Raw genomic sequence first — 17,670 nt, 5'->3', positions numbered from 1 at the left:
CTGCATTGGGAGCATGGAGTCTTAACCACTTTCACCACCAGGGAAGTCCCAAGCTTAAATTTTTTTTAATGTTATATATAACACAAATACACATGATATATGGTCAGCTTAATGAATTATTACAAAGCAAAGGGACCCTTGCTGGCCATACCAGAAGCCTTCCACCTGTCCCTCCCAACCACAGGCCCTTCCCGCGTCCCCAGGAGGAACCACTCTGCCTATTACTCTTTTTTAGGATATTTCTTATGTCCTCACTTCCTTACACTTCCTCATAGTTTTATCATCCAAATGTGCATCCTTAAACACTATAGCATGATTTTATTTTTTATATATCCTTTATGTTTTTTCTTTTTTAATCTATAAGTACCTTGTCCATGAAAAAAACTTTCCCTTGTAATTTGTTGGAAAAACCCCACTGATCTAGGAAATCTAGATTTTTTTTTTACTGATTGCGTTTCTATAGTACACCATATTTCCTGTAAACTGGCCATTGGATCTAGAGGCTAGATCAGATTCATATTCAGTTTTCTTTTGGTAAGACTACTTCATACATTGTTTCTGTTTTTCATCAAGAAGCATAGATTGTCTGCTTTTCTCTCTTTTTGGGACGTTAGCAACCATTGAGTGTCATTGCCTGGATCCATTAATTTATTAGGTGTTGTGAAATGGGAATATTCCAATTCAGTCATTTTTTTCTTTATCTGTTGGAATACTTCTAAAAAGAGAAAAACTTGCCCTCACCTACTGTTCATTTACCCAGTGGTATAGTTCATGTAGAACAGGCAGGTGAATGCTTGATTCTTTTATTTACCAGTTTTCAAGATACATTTGTTTTCCTGTCCTTTGAGAGTGACCAATTAGTTTCTTATTATTAAGTATGCTTATGAACTCTCAGATTTGAACATACTCAGTTGGTTTCAAATAATTGCAATTAGCTTTATGGAAGCTCAAATACCCTACTGCTCCCTTAGCCTGTAGGAGTCTCTTCAAGTTGGCTGCAGAGTCTCTGAGCTTTCTGATTATCTGGAATGACAAGATGTTCCAGATTCCTCTTGTACATTTCCTGCCCCAGACCTGGAATCAGCCATTTCTCTAAGAAGCCCTGGTTTCTTGTAGTTGGAAATGGGATTTCAAGGCTGCAATCTGTGCATTAGAGATGCTTTTGCGATTGGGATGGCTCTTGTTTCTAGGTCTTTTCCATGGACTGAGCTGGGAAATATATGTTTAAAGATAAAATACTTTATGAGTTCATAGTGATACAGTTAAAATTCAGGACTAAGAGTGTTTACTTCTTCCATAGAAACGTTTTAACATGAAATGCAAGGTTAGTACACAATTTGTTACAAAATTTAAATCAATACGAACAACTTGGTTTAATCCTTAGTTCTAATTCATAGTTCTCAGCAAACCTGAGGTTTAATACCCTCTCCCATCAGTTTCAGTGGCTGCTCTGGGGGGTGAGGGCTTTCACCCCACCTATATAACTACTTGATGCAACATATGTAGCTTGAAAAATCCTTTTAGGTGATTCTGATCTGCTCCTTCACTTCCCACCTCCACTCCACCGGGAAAGTCTTGCTCTAATCCCGGTTTCCTCGCTGGTAGGAGCAGACTTATATCTCCTGTGGCCTTTCCTGGCCTGTTGGGACTTACCCCTGGCCCTGATCTTTCTTTGCCCTGCAATGGGCCCCTGCCAGGGGGGATAAGCAAGTGCCTGTCCACTCCTGTGGTTCTTCAGCCCATTCCTGGCTGTGTGTGTGTCACAGAGCAATACACAGTGACCGGGCTGATGGAAGCAACTCAGATGATGGTAGACATCGATGGGGACGTCCTTGTGTTCCTGGAACTGGCTCAGGTAGGATGGCAGGGGAAGGAATCTCTCCAACATTCTCAGCTTTGGGCTCTGTCTGCCCATTTGGCAGCGAATGGGGAGGGGCTGGGAGGTGGTGGGTAGGAAGGGAACCCGTTGTCAGACTTGGTTCCCTGAGTGGGCAGAGCCCATCTCATCCTCCAGGCCAGAGGATACACCCTACCCCACCAAGAGGAGAGGCTGGCCATGGGGGGAAGGGACAGAGACTTCAGGAAACCGTAGGACAGGGGAGGGAAGCCCAGAATCGTGTATAGACGTGGTTGCTGCCTGCTGAGGTCATTTAAGGCACACTGAGGACTCTCCATCTAAAATGAACTTCCCACCTCCATTTTCCCAAACAGGCAAGCAAAATCTCCCGCACTGGCCCTCAGGGTGCCAGAAATTCTACCAGTAAAGATTAGTTTACGAAGTTAAAGCATGGCAGACACACCTGGGAAGTCAGTTCTCTAAGCCTGGTTGTCAGCACCTTAGTGCAGGCTGCTTTGGTCCCTGACAGCGGGGAGGACGAGGGGTCATATCTGAGGAGGGCAGACACAGCAGGATGCCGCCGCATAGGAATGTGGATTTCTGGGGCTGCCGGGGACAGGTCAGAGGTGAGGTGGTGGTCGTGACAGTGCCAAGGAGCAAATCCAGCGTCATTCCCTTACGGTTTTGTGCGGCCTTGCCTCTCGAGGTGCCTCTCGAGTCTTTATGACTCAGGGCCTTTGCCCACCTGCGCCAAAGCTTTGGCTCTGAAGGCAACTGTAGATGTCTGTGTGCAGACCCCGCCCCTGGGGTCCCAGCACAGATGCGCTCCCGTCTGTTCCCAGTTCCACTGCGCGTATCAGTTGGCTGACTGGTGTCTCCACCACATCTGCACCAACTACAACAACGTGTGTCGCAAGTTCCCTCGAGACATGAAGGCCATGTCCCCAGGTGAGCACCCCCGGCTGCACCTGTGCTCCTCCCTCCGCTTGGGTCCAAGTCTCTGACCTGACCCCAGGGCACCCGGAGACTGCCGAAGACCCTTGGGCCTAACTTGACCTTGTGGGTGGGGAGCAGCCTGCAGAGGTGCATCTAGCCAAGCAGAGGGGGGCCCGGGAAAAGTGCTGGCGTGGAGGGCAGGGCTCCCTCGGGAACCTTGGGCAACTCACTTTGCTCCTCTGGGCTTCTGTTTCTCATAAGTACAGTCAGACTAGAGTTGGTATTTTTCAGACCTTTTTGGATCAGACTCCACGATAAGCAATACATTTTATCTTGTGACCCAGTACACATGTAGAAAAATATATCAATTGTTTTGAATGCTGCTCATGACCCATGACATTAATTTCGTAACCTAGGAGTGGGCACAAGTCACAGCCTGGGCAACACAGGTCTGGGTATCCTCTGGGGTCCCTGCAGCTTGACCTCTGCTTAATTGATGTCTCAGGTCCTGGGGCCCACAGGAAGCGCATGGGCTCCAGGGAGAGGTGTCTCTGGCCTCCCCGAGCTCCTGCCGCTCCGTCTTGAGGTCTTCACTGGGCGCCCTCCACTCTGCTGTGACCCCCTGCCCGCTAGCAGCTTCTCGCTGTACCCTGCCAGTTCTCCCACCCCCATTCTCTCCTCTTCACCCTTCTAGCATTTTCTTTCTAAAGCACAGCTCCAATCGCATCACTCCCCCGGTTCCAAACTCCCGTGGTGCCCCCCGGCCTTCCAGAATAGGTCCAAACCCCTCAGTCCAGGCTCCCCTCCCGTCTGACCTCCTGCAACACCCCCATCCCCACTTCCCTTCAAAACCTCAGCTCTGCCAGCCGCCTCTGCTGTCGCCCCAAGCAAGCCGAGCATCTTCTTGCCGACAGCTTTGCTTGCCCTTTCTCCCTCATCCTTTGCCTCAGCCTACTTTATTCTCAGCACACACTAAAGCCCTGTGTAGATCTTCCCTCTGTCTTTGAAGAATAGCACAAGTGGGAATGCCTTTCCCCCGGCACGTACCGTCGGCCCCACTCCCTGGGCACCTGGCTCTCTTTAGGGGGCTCTGTGAAGGGATGTGGTCCTGGCAGGACCGAAGGCCGTCTGCAGGTCCCATGGCAGCAGGGCAGGGGTGGGAGTCCCTCTTGCCCCTTCTCCTGACGTCCTCCTCATCAAGCCCTACTGCGTTCTGCTGCAGAAAACCAGGAGTATTTTGAGAAGCACCGGTGGCCGCCTGTCTGGTACCTGAAGGAGGAGGACCACTACCAGCGGGCCCGGAAGGAGCGCGAGAAGGAGGACTGTCTCCACCTGAAGCGGCAGCCCAAGCGGCGCTGGCTGTTCTGGAACAGCCCTTCCTCACCGTCCTCTTCAGCCACCTCCTCGTCTTCCCCATCTTCCTCCTCGGCTGTGGTCTGAGACGCTGCCATGCTCTTCTGGCCCTGCTGCCGTTGTCCCCACGTGTTCTTGCCCCTCCGCCCTTCTGCATCGCCCCCTCCACCTTCCAGGGACAGAGGGCTCACGTAACCGGGGCCCTGCGGGGAGAAGCCGCTCTCACCAGCCAGCAGAGCTCAGCAGGGAGAGGAAGGAGCCGGGCCTCGCGGGTCAGAGCAGGGGCCCGGGCAGAGGTCCCGATTCCACGGCAGGGCAGGAGGCAACCCCTGGGAGCTGGGGAGCGGGGAAAGAGCTGAGGGCTGTGGCGTCTGGTCTCTGGGTTGGAGAGCCCTAGAATCAAATGGAAACTCCCCCAGCCGTGAGGCCGTGTGTCTTGGTCTGCGGAGGCAGCCCCCTCCCCGTGAGTGGCAGTGAGCAGGCAGGGTCCTACCTCTGTTGATCGTGTGTTGGCATCAGCGGACTTGGAGGGTTGCAGATGTTTTGTGGGCATTTGCACGTGGAACCTACTCAAATCCTCACTGGAGAAGTCAGGGTAGAAATTAAGCCTACAGAACCCAACTCAAGGTCTTCACCCCTGGGGTGCAGCTGCCAGAGGCCGCAAGTGGAAGGCTGGCCCTCTGCCAGCGTCCCTCCCAGGGCTGTGGGCATCCAGGCCTGAGAAGGGCGGCAGAGGTTGCTGAGAGCTGCAGGCCTAGAAGCAGCGCCTCTTGGTGCAGTGAGAAACTTCTTTCTCCCCCCGCCTTCACCGCTCAGATTTGGAGATGGAAACCAAAGGAGACAGCTGGAACAGGGGGGAGAAGGAAGGGAGTGATGGGGGCCTGGGTGCAGCAATCCCATGCTCCTTTGGGCTCCTCCCCCTGCCTCTGGTTAGCACGGCTTCTCACGGGGTAGGGTAAATTTAGCAAAAAACCCCAAACAACAATGAACAGAATCACCACCAACAAAAACATTGTCGCCTCTATCCCCTCAAAGGAAGAAAAGCAGAAAAAGACCCTGTATGGCTTACATTTCTATAAAGCCAAACAGGGTTCCCCACGTGGATGAGGCAATGGTTGAGGCGGTGGAATTGACTCCAGTGCTTTTCAGGAAAGCAGTGCCACCGGCTGTGACCGAGGACGCCCCGGCCCTGCTGGTTGACCCTGGGCGGCACGTTGCGTGCCTTCAGCATGCTGGGGATGAGGTTTCGGGGGTGGGGAGGGAGGGCTCAGGGATCGCTGTGGCGTTGGAGCCACGTGTTCGCCCATCATGAGAATCGGGCTATCCTCACCTTCAGCGGGTAACTCCATAACATGTGAATGTGTTGGAGGGGTGGGGTGTGGTAGGGGGTCACAGGTCAGGAGAAAGGCACTGACATGGAGAATAGGAGACCCTGTAATGAAGGATCATAGCACATGATCTTACTCAGTGCTGGCTGGTGATAAAAGGGAAGGAGAAAAAGTGGGGGAATTGAACAGGAGCAAAGCCAAGGTCAGTCCAGAGAAGAGGAGGGAGGAGACTGGATGACTGTGGAGGATTGAGACAGTAGCTTGCAGCCCCACTGGGGGAAAGCTGGGTCGCAACTGACCCTCTCCACGTTTTCTAACCCTGATCCGTATTTTACTCCCCACACCCTTTGTAGATTTAGAGGACAGAGTCCCTCTGATGAAGGTGGAGCCAGAGAGACTGAGCTTCTGGCCTCAGAGCTCCGGAGTCACCTCGTCTAAGAAAGGTGCTTTAGGAAGAGGAACTGGTTTTCGGTCCCAGGACCCTAGGTGGGCTTTACCACCAAGAGGCTGGCTTTAGGTCTGGGATAGAGCAAACCCAGAAACAATGGAAACTGCATCAATTTTTTGGTGCCAAGACCTAGGGATTTGAAATTAAGTCCTCGTCAAGAGAAGGAGCAGGAGGTGGCAGGTCACGCGGGTCTAGAGTGGCTGTGACCCGTGTTGTCTGAGCCCCAGACTTCAAGGCCGTGGCTGCCTCCCCTCCAAGTCCTTCTCCAGGTGCCAGGCTGGGAAACCAGACGTGTGCTGCCCTCTACTGGCTGGTGAGCTCCCTGCCGCTGAGCTCAGGGTGAGCCTGAGGGGCAATGGGCGGGGCAGAAGGGGAGCCTCCAAGGTTGGGGGTGCAGCTCTGCCCCCAGCACCTGTGCTCTGGGGAGGTGACAGAGGAGGGGCCGGGGGGCTTCCCTGGAACTCTAGGTGGGTGGCAGAGCCAGGGCCTGAAGTCCAATGGCAAGGGAATTGGGGCTCCATGAGGTTGCAGGCCTGAGCCACTGGGCCCACTGATGAGGATGCAGACAGGCCAGTGGGGAGAGAAAGGGAAGGTGGCCCAGGAGCTGCAGGAGGCCCCCAGGTGAGGGGTCACAGAATGACCCCAGCAAGCAGGGCCCCACCCCCCCCCCCCTTCCCAGCAGCTCTGTCAGAGCCGGTCTGCACCTCCAGGGAGCCCAGCAGGCCCAGGTGTGGCCCAGAGACATCACCTGGGGAGGCTGTGGGGAAGCCAGGCCAGGCTGGGGTCCCTCTCCCAGGGGAAGGGCATGGAGGAGAGGGAGGGAGGAGGGGCTGGATTCCAGTCCCCCAGGAACCTGGCGCCCTTAAATCCAGAGTCAGAGCAGGAGACACACCCATGCAGGGCGAGCTTGAGCCCGAGGCATAAAAGGGAGAAGGATGGAGCGGGTCACACAGCAAGAACACACACCCCTGCACCCGGGTCACTCAGCACTGCTCCAGAGAACAGTACGATGGGGGAGAAAACACACACACACACGCCTCTTTTTATATAAAATTGCATATTTAATTTGGTCATGAATTCATAAACATGAATATTTTGTACCTAATGGCCTTTCTTGTATTGTTTGATATTTCCAACAAACTCTTCTAAGGTGGGAACTTGCAGTGGAGAGAAGCATGAAAAGATACCCAACCACTAATGAAACATTAAGTGCCTATCGTGGGTCAGGTGCTATTTGGACTGGATATAAAACAAACAAAAAAGACAACTTCATGCTCTCATTCAGCTTACCTTAAATAAACATGACAAACACTGACAAGGCTAATACTTCAGATGGGCACTTAAGGAAGTCCTCCAAGGAAGGGACAAGTGAGGTGAAACATGATTGGCAATAATTCATTTATTTCTCCCTCTGAAGATGAATGCAGAGTGTCCTACACAGACGGAACAGCAAAGGCAGGAAACGCCTGACTTCCAGGGAAGGGAGGGGCAGCAAGGTGTGACCTCTGGAAGGAACAGGGAAAGGGCTGCAGCACCAAGGCCACCGAGGTAGGACCCCTACCAAACTCCACTAGAACACCATGCCCTGAACATGTCTAAATACTCAGCCAATTCTACTTTGGGCCCAGCCATGCCACTCTTGGACACACAGAGTTTTGAGATGGAAAAGACCAAAACCCTGAGAATTACTACTTCCATAACATTATCTTGCCGTGACTGGAATACTACAGAGATAGGTGGGGTAGAAGGAGGGCTGAAGTGGTTACAAAGTATTTTTAAAAGTAAGAGAAAGTGGTCTGCCATCCCTCAGCTGAGGGTGCTGCCATGCATCTTCCTTATTTAGGCAGAGTAGCCAAGTGAGGAAACCTCCCACCAAGCGCTTGGGAGGGGCAAATGGAGGAGGGGAAGAATCACAAAGAGAAGCCAGCTTGCAAGCCTTTATTCTGAAAACAAGATTGCAATACAGAGATTGGCCAAGATGGCAGAGTAGAAAGACCCTGAGCTCGTGTTCTCTCACAGGCACCCAAAATTACAACTATTTGCAAAACAACCATTGATGAAAAAGACCGGAACCTACCAGAATAGATCTTCTGCAACTAAAGACATAAAGAAGGAACCACAATGAGATGGGTTGGAAGGGGCAGACTCACAGTGTAATCAAGTCCCGTACTCCTGGGTGGGCAACCCACAAACTGGAGAATTATATTGCAGAGGTTCTTCCACAGGAGTGTTCTGAGCCCCACATCGGGCTCTTCAGCCCAGGGGTCCTGCACCAGCAAGATGAGCCCCCAGAGCATTTGGCTTTCAAGGCATGCAGGGCCCTAATTTTGGGTGTCCCAAAGGACTGGGGGAAATAGAGGCTACACTCTTAAAGGGCACACATAAAATCTCACATGCACTGGGACCTAGGGCAAAAGTAGTAATTTGATAGGAGCCTGGGCCAGACCTACATGCTAGTCTTAGAGCATGTCCCAGAGGGGCAGGGCATGGGTGCGGCTCACCCTGGGGACATGGACACTGGTAGCAGCCATACTTAGAAGCTCCTTCTACTGCTGGACACTGGTGCTGGTAGACATCATTGTGGGATCCTCCCTTTAGCTCATGAGCCCCAGGAGCTAATGAGTTGGGTGGGGGTGGCCAGCCCCACCCAACAGCCTGTAGGCACCAGTGCTGGGATGCTTCAGGCCAAACAGCTAACTGGGCTGAGACAGCCCCAGGCATCAGCAGACAAGCTGCCTAAAGACTTCCTGAGCCCACAGACACCTGTAGGCATGCCTCCAGACATGGCACTGCCCACCAGAGGGCCAAGACCCAGCTCCACCCACCAGTGGGCAGGCATGGGCCCTGCCCTCCAGCAAGCCTTCACTAGCCTCTGGACAGCCTCACCCACCAGGGGACAGACACCAAATGCAAGAAAACCACAATCCTGCAGACTGTACACAGCAGGCAAGACCCTGTTCTGGGACCAGCTGGGACCCAGTCCTGCCCACTAGCAGGCCAACACAAGCTTCAGGACACCCCAGACCCCATACCCAACTGTGTCAGGAACTAGCTCCCCTGCACCAGTGATATGACACCAGCTCTGGAATTCCTGGGCCCTGCAGCCAGACCCCAGGACACAGCTCTGCATGCCAGTAGTCTGGCACTAACCCCAGGACCTGGCTTCAGCCACCAGTGCGTGGGCAACAGCCCCGGAGTTTTCTGGACCCTGACCATGCCTGCCAGTGAGTCAGCACTAGCCCCGCGGCCCCATGGGGTTCTGTAACCAGCTTCTTCGTGACCAGGCACCACTAATGAGCAGCTGGCAGCCTCTGCACAAGGTAGGCCCTGGCAACCAAGCCTACCACACTGCCTAGATAGTCAGCCTGCCACAACAGAAGGACCTGTGCAGCTCTCATGGGGGAACCCCTAGAGCCTATAGATCGGGCAATGAGAAGGGAGTGCACTGCTGGGAGGGCATTGCAGAGGATGTGTCCTACAAAAGGCCACTTTGCCAAGGTTCGGAAACAGCAAGCCTACCAAATACATAAAAATACAAATAGCAACTTAGACAGAAGGAGGTGGCAGAGTAACATGTTCCAGATAAAGGAAAAAGATAAACCACCAGAAGAAGAAGTAAGTAAAGTGGAGATAGGCAATCTACCTGAAAAAGAGTTCAGGGTAAAGATGATCAAAGGACTTGGGAGAAGAATGAATGCACAGAGTGGGAAGTTATAAGTTTTTAACAAAGAGTTAGAAAATATAAAGAACAACCAAAGAGAGATGAAGAATACAATCAATGAAATAAAAATTGGGTTCACTTGGTGTTTTGCTGAAAGACCTGCTTTCAGCTTGAGGTTCAGAGGATTCACTGGCAAAATAACCACCCCACACTTTAATAAGCAAGAGATAAGGAAATTTATTATATGCAGGGTACCTCTTACTACTTATTATATGAGTAGTTAGTTACAGTATAAGGACAAGTAATATATATATAGAGAGAGAGAGAGAGAGAAATAAATGTACATACATTACCAAATTGGGAAAAACAAGCAACATCACCAACCTGGGAGAGTTTGCACCACCAAGCTGGGAGAACGAGCAATATATAGAGATAAAAGCGCATACGTTACCAGTTGGGGAAACACCTACATCCAGATCTAAGCAACGCTGGGAAGTCCCTGTAACAGCAATCTGGAGTCCCAGTTGGGAAGGTCCTGGGTGGTGCATCCACCCTATGGTGAGACTTCAGAGTGCCGCTCAAAGGAGTCCTGCTTTTAATGCCAAGCCCCAAGCTGATAGTCATTAGCTTACGTGAAAATATGCAGCTCTGGCTATTATCATAAATGTTTTGATACTTTAGTCGTAAGTCTCAGAATGTTCGCTGATTCCCAGGAACTGGCCAGATTCCCAAGGCCCAGGAAGCTTCATGACTTACTCCCTTCCTTATCTGTTGGTTCCCAAGACTTGCTAGCACGTTTCTGCTGACCTGCATGTAGTCCAGCAGTTTGGTATGTAGCTCTTTCAGTCTTTGTTTAGTCAAAGGCCTATTGTTGCCTCTGAAGTCTGAACAAGACTCTTAACTTTCCCAACACTTGGTATGTTAAATTACATGGGAAGCATTGTCCAAACTCGCAGTTGCCTGTGTCAGATGGAATCATCAGGCTCTCCCCAGTTTTACTGCAGCTGCCAGACAGAGAGGGGAATGGGTTTTGGGTTCTTCTGCTGTCTAGTCTCTCACTTTACTCTATGTCCAAAAAAAAAAAATCCCCTTTGGGAATACTCCCACCTCTAGGCCCTCAGGTCCTGACTCCCGTGGCATTTTCCATTGCACCTGACTCCAATTCCCCCAGGAGTTCCTTCTTGTACCTCTAGGACCCCCTTCACTCCAGGGCCTTGGCAGCCCCTGCACTGTTACAGACTACCTGTTGGGCTGGCCACTTCCAAGCTGCCCACATCCTAGGCCTTATAGATGCTCAATCTCAAGGAATACACCCTAACATAGGGAAACCTGTTATAGGACGTAAGCTTCATAGACAACAGACCCTCCTCAAGGAGAGCCCTGGCAACACACTGGCACTGGTTCAAACTTCCCTTATCAGGGACCCCTCACGTGAGGGACTGGAGACCAGAAGTGTCTGGTTAGCAATCAGTGGGAGAGTAGAGGATGCTCAAAAGCCCATTAGGTAAGAAGGGAATTCGGGAGACACTCTGACCCCCTTCCGACAAAAGCCTCCTGGTAAAATGTCGTCGTGATGCCGGACTTCACTTCTAGGAGCGCTCTCTGTCGCAGGTTACTCAGCATGGGAGGAGCTTCTTCTAAGCCAGAAGAAACACCTCTGGAATGTATCCTTAAAAATTGGAAAATTTTTTAAATAGATGGGCTGAAAAGGGAAAAACTTAAACTCTACTGTAGGGACTTCCCTGTTGGTCCAGTGGTTAAGACTCCGCACTTGCAATGCAGGGGGCATGGGTTCAATCCCTGGTCGGGGAAGTTCCACGTGCCATGCTGCACGGCCTAAATAAATAAATAAATACATAAATAAAATAAAAATTAAATTGTTAAAAAAAAAGTACTGGGGCTTCCCTGGTGGCGCAGCGGTTGGGAATCCGCCTGCCAATGCAGGGGACACGGGTTCGTGCCCCGGTCCAGGAGGATCCCACATGCCGCGGAGCAACTAGGCCCGTGAGCCACAACTACTGAGCCTGCGCGTCTGGAGCCTGTGCTCCGCAACAAGAGAGGCCGCGATAGTGAGAGGCCTGCGCACCGCGATGAAGAGTGGCCCCCGCTTGCCACGACTAGAGAAAGCCCTCGCACAGAAACGAAGACCCAACACAGCCATAAATAGATAAATACATAAATAAATTTAAAAAAAAATGTAAACCAGGTAACACAACATTGTAAATCAACTATGCTCCAATAAAAATTAAAAAAAAAAAAAAAAAAAAAAAAAGTACTGTAACACTGCCTGGCCTTTATATGAGTTGGGGGGATGGAGAAAAATGGTCTGAAAAATGGGTCTCTAAATTACAATACCATCTTGCAATTGGATCTTTACTGTCACAAGATGGGAAAATGGATTGAGGTTCCCTATGTTCAAGCCTTCATGGTCCTTTACCAAAACCCAGCTCTAAGTGGCTCCTATAATCAAAGGCCTGGGGAATCAGAAAGCACTCCCGACATTTTAGATGATCTCCTTCTAAACTTCCCCAATTCTCAGGGAGGAAATCAAGTTTCCCCTACTTCCCCAGAGGCACCTACTTCTCCAGATTCCTCTGACCGGTCCCATACTCCATTTCCCTGTGTTCTTTATACCCACTGTTGCCCCAGGAAGGAGAGACTAGTCCCTCCAGGGTAACTTGTAATGGAACTTCCTATCACCCAGGATCGGGAAAAGTGTGCCCTCTTAGGGAAGTGGCAAATGGTGAAGAGACAATCAGAGTACATGGGCCCTTCTCTTTAACTGATTTAGCCCAATGCAGACAGAGACTGGGCCATTTTTCTGAAGACCCTAGTAAGTTTGCTGAAGGGTTTCAGCCCTAACTCTGGCCTTTGATTTAACTTGGAAGGATGTCCAAATAGTCCTGTCTACTTGCTGTACCCCTGAGGAAAAACAGAGAATTTGGGCAGCAGCCCAGGGCCACACTGACCATCTTGCCAGGGACCAACATGAACATTTTGTTATGGGTGGAGATGCAGTCCCAAATCAGGAGCCCTGTTGGAATTATAATTCCTGGGAGGGAACAGAAGACAGGAAGCACATGATCCAATGTGTATTAGAAGGGATGAGAAAGTATATGAAAAAAGCCAGTTAACTATGAAAAGGTTAAAGGAGTGACCTAAGAAGAAAAAGAAAATTCAGCCCTCTTTTATGATGGCTTGTGAAGGCTTTTAGAAAACTTACTAACATCGATCCATCCACTCCCAAGGGTCAGTCCCTGCTGGGACAATATTTTGTCAGCCAGTATGCCCCTGATATTAGGCAGAAACCCCAAAAGTTACAATTAGGCTCACAAACCCTGGTGTCCCAACTCTTAGAGGTGGACCTTGGGGTATTTAATAATCGAGATCAAGCTGAGGCAGAGGAGAGAACCCAGTGTGAAAACAGGCAGGCCAGGGCTCAAGCTAAACTGATAGCTATAGCTATCAGCCATGCCTTGCAACCTCAGGACAACCCAAGGGGGCCAAGGAAGTTTAACCATCCACCTGGAGGTAAAACCAGCAAGGGGGAATACTTCAAATGTAAGTCAACTGACCACTGGGCCCAAAAGTGCCAACAAGAACCCCCTGCTCCATGCCCAGTCTGCAAACAAACAGGTCATGGAAGTGGAACTGTCCTCACTTCCAAAGGGGAAGGGGGGCTCCTGTTCCTGAGATGGCCATGCTGGATGACTGAGGTGGCCCAGGGATTCTGGCGGCTTCCCCCAATGTGATGTCTATCTCCAGTGAGGAGCTCTGGGTGGTCCTTGATGTGGCAGGTAAGAAAATCAGTTTTTTAATTGATACAGAACCACATATTCTGTCCTGATCTCTCACACTGGGTATCTTTCCTCCGAAAGCTGTACAGTGACTGGTGTCGACAGAAAGCCTCACACCCATTATTACTTCACTGAGCCTCTCACTTGTCAGTTTGAACAGCGTTTGATCTCACATGGCTTTTTAGTTGTGCCTGAGTGTCCTACCCCACTACTGGGAAGAGAGATTCTGGGTTCCCTCGGAGCCGTATTACGAGTAAGACAGACCAGCTGGAAGAACAAGGTCCTATTCCCAGCCGTATTCTACACGCAGTAAACCTTGCAGATTGGGACAAAGAAACCCCTGGGAAGGCTATAAATGCCCAACCTATAAAAATTAGCCTTAAGCCAGAAGTTGCTTATCCTAACGAGAGACAGTACCCCATAAAGTTGGAAGCAAAGAAAAGGTTTGCAACCCTTCATAGATAAATTCTTTTTTTATTTGCCCTTTTCTTCCCTTTTCTTTTTATTGGACTATAGTTGCTTTACAATGGTGTGTTAGTTCCTGCTTTATAACAAAGTAAATCAGCTATACATATACATATATCCCCATATCTCTTCCCTCTTGCGTTTCCCTCCCTCCCACCTTCCCTATCCCACCCCTCTACGTGGTCACAAAGCACCAAGCTGATCTCCCTGTGCTATGCGGCTGCTTCCCACTAGCTATCTATTTTACATTTGGTAGTGTATAGATGTCCATGCCACTCTCTCACTTCGTCCCAGCTACACTTCCCCCTCCCCGTGTCCTCAAGTCCATTCTCTACATCTGCGTCTTTATTCCTGTCCTGCCCCTATGTTCTTCAGAACCAATACCACATCTTCTTTATCCATTCCTCTGTTAATGGACATTTAGATTGCTTCCACGTCGGGGCTATTGTAAATGGTGCTGCAGTGAACATTGGGGTACATATGTCTTTTTGAATTATGGTTTTCTCAGGGTATATGCCGAGGAGTGGGATTGCTGGGTCATATGGTAGTTCTGTTTTTAGTTTTTTAATGAACATCCATAATGTTCTCCATAGTGGCTGTATCAATTTACATTCCCACCAACAGTGCAAGAGTATTCCCTTTTCTCCACACCCTCTCCAGCATTTATTTTTGTAGATTTTTTTGATGATGGCCATTCTGACTGGTGTGAGGTGATACCTCACTGTAGTTTTGATTTGCATTTCTCTAGTAACTAGTGATGTTGAGCAGCTTTCATGTGCCTCTTGGCCATCTGTATGTCTTCTTGTGAGAAATGTCTATTTAGGTCTTCTGCCCATTTTTGGACTGGGTTGTTTTTTTTTTGATATTGTGCTCCATGAGCTGTTTGTGTATTTTGGAGATTAATCCTTTGTCAATTGCTTCATTTGCTAATATTTTCTCCCATTCTGAGGGTGGTCTTTTCATATTGTTTGTAGTTTCCTTTGCTTCACAAAAGCTTTTAAGTTTCATTAGGTCCCATTTGTTTATCTTTGTTTTTATTTCCATTACTCTAGGATGTGGGTCAGAAAAGATCTTGTTGTGATTTATGTCAAAGAGTGTTTTTCCTGTTTTCCTCTTAAGAGTTTTATAGTGTCTGGTCTAGAATTTAGGTCTTTAATCCATTTTGAGTTTATTTTTGTGTATGGAGTTAGGTAGTGTCTAATTTCATCCTTTTACATGTAGCTGTCCAGTTTTCCCAGCACCACTTATTTTTTAATAATTTTATTTATTTATTTGGTTGCACCAGGTCTTAGTTGTGGCTTGAGGGCTCCTTAGTTGTGGCTTGCCAGCTCCTTAGTTAAGGCATTCAAGCTCTTTAGCTGTGGCATGTGAACTCTTAGTTGCGGCATGCATGTGGGATCTAGTTCCCTGGTCAGAGATTGAACCCAGTCCCCCTGCATTGGGAGTGCTGAATCTTAACCACTGTGCCACCAGGGAAGCCCCCCCAGCACCACTTATTGAAGAGACTGTCTTTTCTCCATTGTATATTATTGCCTCCTTTTTCATAGATTAGGTGACCATAGGTGCATGGGTTTATTTCTGGCCTTTCTATTCCGTACCGTTGATATATATTTCTGTTTTTGTGCCAGTACCATACTGTCTTGAGACAATGGAATACTACTCAGCCATAGACAAAGAATGAATTTTGCCTTTTGCAGCAACATGGATGGACTTGGAAGGCATTATGCTAAGTGGAATAAGTCAGATGGAGAAGGACAAATATTGTATGATATCATGTATATGTGAAATCTAAAAAATAAAACAAACTAGTGAACATAACAAGAAAGAAGCAGACTCACAGATGCAGAGAACAAACCAGTGGTTACCAGTGGCGAGAGGGAAGAGGGAAGGGACAATATAGGGGTAGGGAATTAAGATGTACAAAATATTATGTATAAAATAAGCGACAAGGATACAACATAGGAAATACAGTCAATACTTTATGGTTATTATAGATGGAGTATAACCTTTAAAAACTGTGAGTCACTATATTATATCCCTGCAAATTATATAATATTGTACAAATAAAAAAGTAAGAGAAAGTGATACAAGAACAAAACTCTAAAGTTCCAGCCATTTTAGGCCCAATTCTCACAGGTTTTAAGAATTGGTACCTGAAAGTAACACAATATTGTAAACCAACTATACTTCAATTTTTAAAATGGAAAATTAAGAAAAAAAAAGTATACATTCTAATGGTAAAAAGAAAAAAAGAATTCGTGTTTATGTGTTCCCTTTCATGCAGAAGTGGGATGCTTACAGAGGCACCAAGCTCCTCATATTTGGAATCTGTACCCTAAAAAGGCTGTTCTGGGACTCAGATTCACAGACCACCGTAAGTGAGAGGGCTCATCTAGTGCTGAGTCAGCCAACATTGAACACAATCCATGAGCACCGTCCACCCTTCCTCCCAGAGACCATGGCAGACACTAGGAGCAGATCCCTGTCCTCTCTCCCTGGAGCCCAGATAGAACTGAAGGTTAACAAAACCAGACGTGGCACATGACATAGAAGCTATCTGACACTCACGTGTCCCACCCATGTCCCACCCTTCCCACTCAGGTCCATAGATGAACAGGAGGAGGCCCACGCATGACAGCCCAGTTCACGGATACCAGACACAGGGCTGCACACGGATGCCACTTCTCCTCACTCTCTCCTCACTTGTAAACATCTACCAATAAATAATATAAATAATCCCACACCTATAAAATTGTCAGTTGGAAATGATGGACGCTTTAAAAGTTGCTGGTCATCTAATCCTAGACAAAGTCAAACTCCCATATGAGGGAGAATTGATCCCACCAATGCCTCCCACGGCAATGGGCCTCGTACTCCGCCCCGCTCTGTATTTTTACTGATTTTATGGTTGCCTGCTCCCGTCCAGGGAACCCACGTAGTCAACCAAGTAAGTAACCTTTCCAAAAGGTTTCCCACGTTCATATAAATCTATACAAAAACACTAAAATGGAAAGATGCGTATCATAAAATCTTAAGTCATCATTAGACATAATTAAGTACACACATAACATGGGTACATCTCACAATTTAAAAAATACACGTAAAACGTGCAATTCTGGTAGGATGACAAAGTGCTCTGAACTAAATGACATCCTAAATCAACTCTGAGTACATACACAAGCATAAATATTTATAAATATTTCCACCATCATTTATCAATGACATTTCATAAATATTACTCCAGTTTTACTTAAAAGTTCTAGAACTCTACAACATATATCGGATGAGAGTGTTCCTTCAAGTATTGGTCAAGTACCGGCTGTTTCATCCAGGCTGGTGTCCAATCATGTGTCCCTTTCCAGAAGAAAAGGTAAAGTAGGGAAGCTGTAGTTTCATAAAGAGATTCTTTTAGACTCAGGACACAGCAGAGCCTGCTTCACCATCTTCATAGACATACTTTCCCGAGCCCACCAGGTGGTTCCGAATCGTCTCCTTTGCCAGTCTTTCCCCCAGCGTTTCCAAGGCGTCCAGCAGGGTGTTGACTGAGGCCTCCCGTCCCTTGTTGCTGACCCAGGTCTCTAGCATTTCATACAAGGCATCCCGAGGGACCCGGACCCCTTCTCTGACCAGAAGGATCTCATTTCGTGTGAGGCCCAACTGCCTCATGAGTGAGTCCCAGGAGTTAGGGGACACGGCGGTTGCAAAGTAATCGAAGAATAGTCTCAGACCTAGGTTGGGGGAAAGTCACAGAGACAGAGTTGGGACAGGCTTCAGAAAGGGCAGAGGACCCTCAATCAGGCCTAGACCCCAGGGTGGGACCTCAGGAGCTCCCCCTGCTGGTGAAC

General features: G+C 48.7%; 2 protein-coding genes across 4 annotated transcripts in view; one reads left to right on the top strand and one right to left on the bottom strand.

The window, feature by feature from the left end:
* The window catches only part of RHOBTB2 (Rho related BTB domain containing 2), a 30,883-nt gene extending 23,881 nt beyond the window's left edge, over nt 1-7,002 (top strand). Inside the window, exons 10-12 of the mRNA XM_007167856.3 lie at nt 1,767-1,855; nt 2,680-2,785; nt 3,996-7,002. Of these exons, the coding sequence (XP_007167918.3) occupies nt 1,767-1,855; nt 2,680-2,785; nt 3,996-4,213 (413 nt within the window). The 3' untranslated portion in view covers nt 4,214-7,002. The remainder of the gene's footprint in view (nt 1-1,766; nt 1,856-2,679; nt 2,786-3,995) is intronic.
* An 8,584-nt stretch (nt 7,003-15,586) lies between these two features.
* The window catches only part of LOC103004545 (tumor necrosis factor receptor superfamily member 10A-like), a 41,034-nt gene continuing 38,950 nt past the window's right edge, over nt 15,587-17,670 (bottom strand). For all 3 annotated transcript variants that reach the window (XM_028163010.2, XM_007167854.3, XM_007167855.3), the window contains one exon: nt 15,587-17,553. In XM_028163010.2, the coding sequence (XP_028018811.2) occupies nt 17,240-17,553 (314 nt within the window). In that variant the 3' untranslated portion in view covers nt 15,587-17,239. The remainder of the gene's footprint in view (nt 17,554-17,670) is intronic.

This window comes from Balaenoptera acutorostrata, chromosome 6, assembly GCF_949987535.1.
Source record: "Balaenoptera acutorostrata chromosome 6, mBalAcu1.1, whole genome shotgun sequence".
Classification (NCBI taxonomy): Eukaryota; Metazoa; Chordata; class Mammalia; order Artiodactyla; family Balaenopteridae; genus Balaenoptera; species Balaenoptera acutorostrata.
This window is presented reverse-complemented; position numbering and strand designations above follow the sequence as displayed.